Genomic DNA, 6,000 nt, shown 5'->3' on the forward strand with positions numbered 1-6,000 from the left:
GATCAATTGGCAACTACTTAACAACATAGATTGCTACAGATTTTCATTTTATATCTTCAATACTTTCTTCCAAAAGAATTAATCTAGACTAAATGGCTTTGTATGTAGACGGAGCCTTGAAAACTACTACATGGCATGCTATAGTTCTCATGAAATCCCACAGATCTACCACTTTTTCTCCTAATATTCTACTGTTATGATTGTAGTTATAAGCAAATTCCTTATAGATGATTTTATCCCCATGGAAAAAAATCCATCATTATAAGTCTATTCTCAGTACTGTAATGGAGGTATGGAGATATTTTTGAAATTTCTGATTTTTAAAAGTATAATTTTATTGATGTGATACTACTGAAATTATTTAACCATTCAGTTGTAGGTTAAGACAAGTCATTTTAGAAAGCTTTTAAAAACATTTTTGTTCCATTCATTTTTGTTTCTGTGTACATGTAAAATTACTCTATGCAGCTCTTTTATTGGTGTGGAGGGCCCTCTGGTGGTAAAAAGATTACTTACATAAGTATCCTATCCCAAGCCCTGGTACTCCACATTCTAATTCATTTTAATGATATGGAAAGGGAAAATTGGGATCAAAGAAACTTTGAAGTAGCACTAAAGACTTATAAACTATGGGCAATTATCTAACCTCTTCTTTCCTTCTCATTTAGGACATGAAATCTGCTGTGATAACGCCATGCAGCCATTTCTTCCATGCAGGTTGCCTTAAGAAATGGTTGTATGTACAAGAGACTTGCCCTTTGTGCCACTGCCACCTTAAGAATTCCTCCCATCCTCCAGGATTAGGACCAGAACCAGCTCCACAGCCACACCCTGGAACAGAGCAAAATATTGTGGTTCAAGAAGGAACTGACCCCTCAGTTCAAGAGCACTGTGGAGGGGCTGGTTTGAAAGAAGACCCTAGAGACAGTAATGAGCAAGTGACCAGAGTGATAGGTCACCAGGAAGGGACTTTTGAAACCCAGGCACATCTTCCAAACCCCCATGTTGAGATGTGTGCTATTGTGGTCAACCAAGAAGATATGAAGACAGAAGAACAACCTGGAGTCTTAGAAGATGATTTAATTCAAGACAGAAGTCATGTCTAGATTTTAGGAACATGTGATGGTTATATAGCAAACAGAGACATTCCAGGAATCCAAGATAATCTTTTCTCAGTAGAGACCGCCTACTTTTACAAACCCTAGGCATTGAGAAAGAGTTTTGGCAATCTATAATAAACAAAAAGTATCTATATGTCCCATGCTGATATTTTGTGGAAGTTTGCCAAGGAAAATCAACCTCAGCTACTTGAGAAACTGAATTTGAGGAGATAAATCAGATAGATATTTGAGTATTTTCTGAGGGCTAAGAAAAGGAAAATAAAATCATAAAGACAGCATGGGAAGAAGCTGAATGGACATTTAACTTTATATGGGAAAGATTAATCTTTTCCCAGAGTATCAGAGAGTTATTTGCCCTTCTTCCTGTCCCCTTTTTTTCTCAGTTAAATGGAACTCAGTCAGGTGATTATTGAATTTTGTATAGCACTGAAGCAAAATCAAAGATGTAAAAAGCGTTGATTGTATTGAAAAATTGAAGCACGCTAATACATCATATGTGCTTTAGGTGTTTGTGGGGGCGGGGTGGGCATGTGGGCATTGCAGTTTGCATTCATGTAATCTGTGACTCTTGAACTTTATGATGGAGTCATTAATATTTTGATGTATATGAAACTTTTGTTAATATACTGTATACTGTGTTGCCTGTGTGAAGTAAACTGAAGCACTAATGAACACTTTGGAGTCCTCCATAGTTTAGGGGCTCAAAGTGGGATGAGCTTTAGGGAACAGATAAAGGCCCTATGTGTACTTTTCAATCCTGTGTAATGTTTAATTCTTGCAACTGAAATCAAAACAGTGTTAAATTCTGGCAATATTTGCACTTTGGGAATGAGTACATAATTGTATGATCAAATGCTGCAAATGCCACTTTTAAAGCTGTTGATAGACTTTGCACCTTTTCTTTGACAAGGTTGTGTCATATTTAAATTTTTACATTCATCATGGCTTCTGGTAGAACTGGGGTGGGGGGGATTGGCAATTTTTTATGTGAATTTTGATATGAAAAGAAACTAGTCATTTATTTATACAATAGGCTTGGCTCAAAAAAGTGTTTTTCAGAGTTGGTATTCCTAATGTGAGATGTGACATTATTTTATTTTTAGTAGCAAATTTGGATGTAGACTGACAGACATAGCTGAATGTCTTAATAAATTTAAATTTGAAGATTTTATGTTTTGCTCATGTGATTATTGCGGCAAAGCATTTTATTGAGTTAGGTTTTTCAAAAATTCTCTTGTTCTCAGAAATAAAATTGTTAGGATTTTATTTCTTTCACTTTCTTCCAAATATTCGTATGTTGACTCATTGTAATGATCATCTTCAAAATTCACCTAGCACTGATTTCTTTCTCCTTGTATCTCAGTGTTTTGCTTGTTTGAGATTAACCAGAAAGGAGCATTCCTGTGTCATGATTTGAGCCTTTTAAATCTTAGTGTTACTTTGTGATATGTTAGGATAGAGGGATTAACTAATACAATACTTTTAGACTTAAAGAATTAGGCATACTTAATGTTTACTGGCTAATAATGTATACTCTTAACAAACTGTCTGATTTTCTGCATCTACACAGTGCTTTTCTTTAGAGATTATTCAGTTTATCTTAAGTTAGAATAGCAAATCATTCTAGACACCTTTACCTTTTAAACCATGTTGCCTTCTTTATACCTTACTAACCACTTTGTGATGAGTCATAGGATTCCACTAAGTTTTCCCTCTACCTCATCAGGGCATAGATGATGACCCTAATTCTTGAAGGTTATGGTAGGAGAGTGTAAGCTTTGTCAAGTTCTACTGAGTTGCCAAGTCTTTGAGATGTCCAAAGCTTGATTGTATGGCTGTCATCTAATGACTATTTAAGCTTCTGTCAGAGGGGTTCATCATCAGAGTATTGGCTGTGATTAAGTTTTTTGGCTGCATAAGCTCATGAAGGTGTGGAGAAGGTTTTGATCTGCATTGGTGGAGTGAATGTCTTTATTGATGAAATCATAGCATTTCAAAAGTATTTGAAGTAAATAATCACTTTTATAACTAAGAGATTTGGTGTAAATTTTTTATCTGAGACAGATGAAAGTTTACCTTACTATTCTGTTACTTTTCAACACATGAAATTCTGGCCTTGCTCATTTAAATCACATGTAGGGTTTTATTTTCTTGACATGAGTGTATATGATTTTAAAACCTTTGCTACATGAAGCTCCTGTCCATTCTTTTAACTTGTATTAGCTCTGCTCATTGGCTTGTGCTGTACTTCAGAACGGTCATGCTCTAGCAGGGACTTTGTATTTCCTTTTAAATGTTACACTTTATTTTTAATACCTGTTTAAGACAGGAAAGATGATCTCCAAAGGAGAGGTAAGTCAGATTATGAATTTAACTGATAGTTTTAAATTGTTTTGACTTTGTGTGATAGAAAAGGGGACTTCTTAAGCTGTAAATAAATGGTGTATCTATTATAAACAAAAAAGCTTTTAAAAAGAAAATAGAATTTTTGTGAGTCAGTTAATTTCAACTACAGTCTTAACAAAGTATCTGATTCTGGCATTATGGGAAAGGAATATGTGAATTCCAGAGGTATAATTTTATGTTGGGTTGTATTTTAATGCATTTTCTTAAACTTATTAACACCAGTGACCCATGCAGAGTAGTCATTTTCACTTCTCCTTTTAGAATTTACTGTCTATTGTCCCTGAGTCCTAAATATGTTTTATTAAATGATTTTGTAATTTAAAAGTTTTCAAATGTTTCTCCCACTTTGAACATAGAATGACATTTCATATCCACTATAAACCTAGATGCTAAATAGCCAGTCAGAATAATCAGAAGCAGTTTGTTATAGTAATAATCTAGATTTACATAGTATTTTAAGGCTTACAGAGCACTATCCTATAACCTCTGAGGTACATGTGTTATTCCCATTTTATAGATCTAGAAATAAATTCATAGAACTTAAATGATTTATCCTAGATTACACAGTTGTAAGATCTTGAGCACATAGTCAGCACATGGCATAGGGGATAGAGTACTGGGCCTAAAATCAGGAAGATCTGAGTTCAAATTTGACCTCAGACATTTAATAGCTATGTAACCCTGGATTTGTCACTTCAGCTCTGTTTACTCAGTTATTTCCTCTGTAAAATAGGGACAATAATAGTTGTGAGGATCAAATGAGAAAATAATTGAAAAGTGCTTAGGATAGTGCCTTACATGTGGTATATGCTATAAAGATGTTGGGTATAATTATGACCAATTCTTTCTCTACAACATTTTTCCTGTGAATCTAGTTACCTCATGGCCACTCATTTGCCAAAACATTTTCTGTTCTCTTTTTTTTATTCTCTACCCTCCAGGCTTGTGCTTTCCTTTTCAGTATTGTAGATGGAGGTCTCAGGGCAGAAGGAGAATGTTCACTGAAGAATAAATCACCCTAATACTATACAGGTTTCCATCTAGAGACATGCTCATTTTCCCAGTTGTTGTTTATGGTGAATTTTTTAAAAAATCTTTTTTTATTCTGAACTTACACAAAAAACCATTACCATATAGCAAAACAAAGAGGATTGTATATGAAACTGAATAAGTAGTACATTATAAATTCCATATTACTTTAAAAATTATCCTGCTTTTGAGTGCTTCCATCTGAACTTCTTTTCTTTCTATGCATTAAAAAAAAATGTTTCAGTGACCTTCTTTTCACTGATGCTACCTCCCACGCCCTCATTAAAACCCAAGAAAGAAAGGAAAGAAAAAAAAACTCAAATAAGCATTAACCAAGCAAAGGGATGAATCCATATGGTGACCTTGTCCAAAAAAGAAAAAAAGTGTCTTTTTCTGCACTTCAAGTCCATTACCTCAAACTCTTTTGCTAACCTTCCTTTAAGGGTAAGAGATTCTTCTGATGTCTGCTTCCCAACCCCCTTCATGTTTCTATACTTTAATGCAGTTCTAATATGAGAAGTTCTATCCCTTCACCCTCTTTTCTACACTATTCCTTTTTACCCTCCCCTTTCTCCTCTTAAAACCCTCAGAACATTCCACCCCTAGAGCCTCTCTTTTTCTTATTTAACTCCTTAAAAATAGCCTTTGAAGACAGTAAGGACGTCAAGTTCTGAAGGGACACTTGTTTCTTCTTCCTTATTAGAATGTTAACATATCATATGGCCACTTTTTTTTTTTTTGGTGAGGCAATTGAGGTTAAGTTACTTGCCCAGCGTCAGGTAGCTAATGAGTGTAATGTATCTGAGGCCAGGCTTTGAACTCAAGAGGCTGATGCTCTTAGCTATGGCCACTTTTAATGAAATTAATTTACCTTTCTCTATTTCTCTTGACTTGGGTTTGTATTTCAGAATTTCTACTCAGGTTTGGTCTTTAGCTCAGAAATGCTTGAAAGTCTTCTATTTCATTAAAGATCCATTGTTTTTCCTGTAGAATTATGCTCAGCATTTAAGGGTACATTATTCTTCATTGTAAACTTTTGCTTTTAGGGATATTGTATTCCAAGACCACCTCCTGTTTTTAGTAGAAGTTGTAAAGTCTTGTGTGAACCTGACTGTGATGCCTTGATATTTGAACTGTCCCTTTTTGGTTTCTGGCAGTACTGTTTTTCTTTGATACAGGAAACTTGGCTTTTGGCTATGACATTTCTGGAATTTTGGGGAGATCATCTGTAGGTTTTATCTTCATTTTGCCGTCTGATTCTGATAGATCTGGGTAGTAGTATTCATTTATGATTTCTTGAAATATAATATCCAGACCTTTTTTTCCATGTTTTTAGGAATCTAATTATTTTTAAATGATCTCTCCTTGATCTGTTATCTTGGGTCAGTTTTGAAAATTAGATGCCTTGCATTTTGTTTTCTTTTACTGTTCTTGTTCCAGAGTG

At 34.6% G+C, this 6,000-nt stretch overlaps 1 protein-coding gene across 1 annotated transcript in view; it reads left to right on the top strand.

Moving 5' to 3' along the window:
* The window catches only part of RNF145 (ring finger protein 145), a 90,626-nt gene extending 88,334 nt beyond the window's left edge, over positions 1-2,292 (top strand). Inside the window, exon 11 of the mRNA XM_027841906.1 lies at positions 669-2,292. Within this exon, the coding sequence (XP_027697707.1) occupies positions 669-1,106 (438 nt within the window). The 3' untranslated portion in view covers positions 1,107-2,292. The remainder of the gene's footprint in view (positions 1-668) is intronic.
* Positions 2,293-6,000: the final 3,708 nt, after the last annotated feature.

Source organism: Vombatus ursinus, unplaced genomic scaffold (genome assembly GCF_900497805.2).
Source record: "Vombatus ursinus unplaced genomic scaffold, bare-nosed wombat genome assembly UNPS02014863.1, whole genome shotgun sequence".
In the NCBI taxonomy this organism is placed as follows: Eukaryota; Metazoa; Chordata; class Mammalia; order Diprotodontia; family Vombatidae; genus Vombatus; species Vombatus ursinus.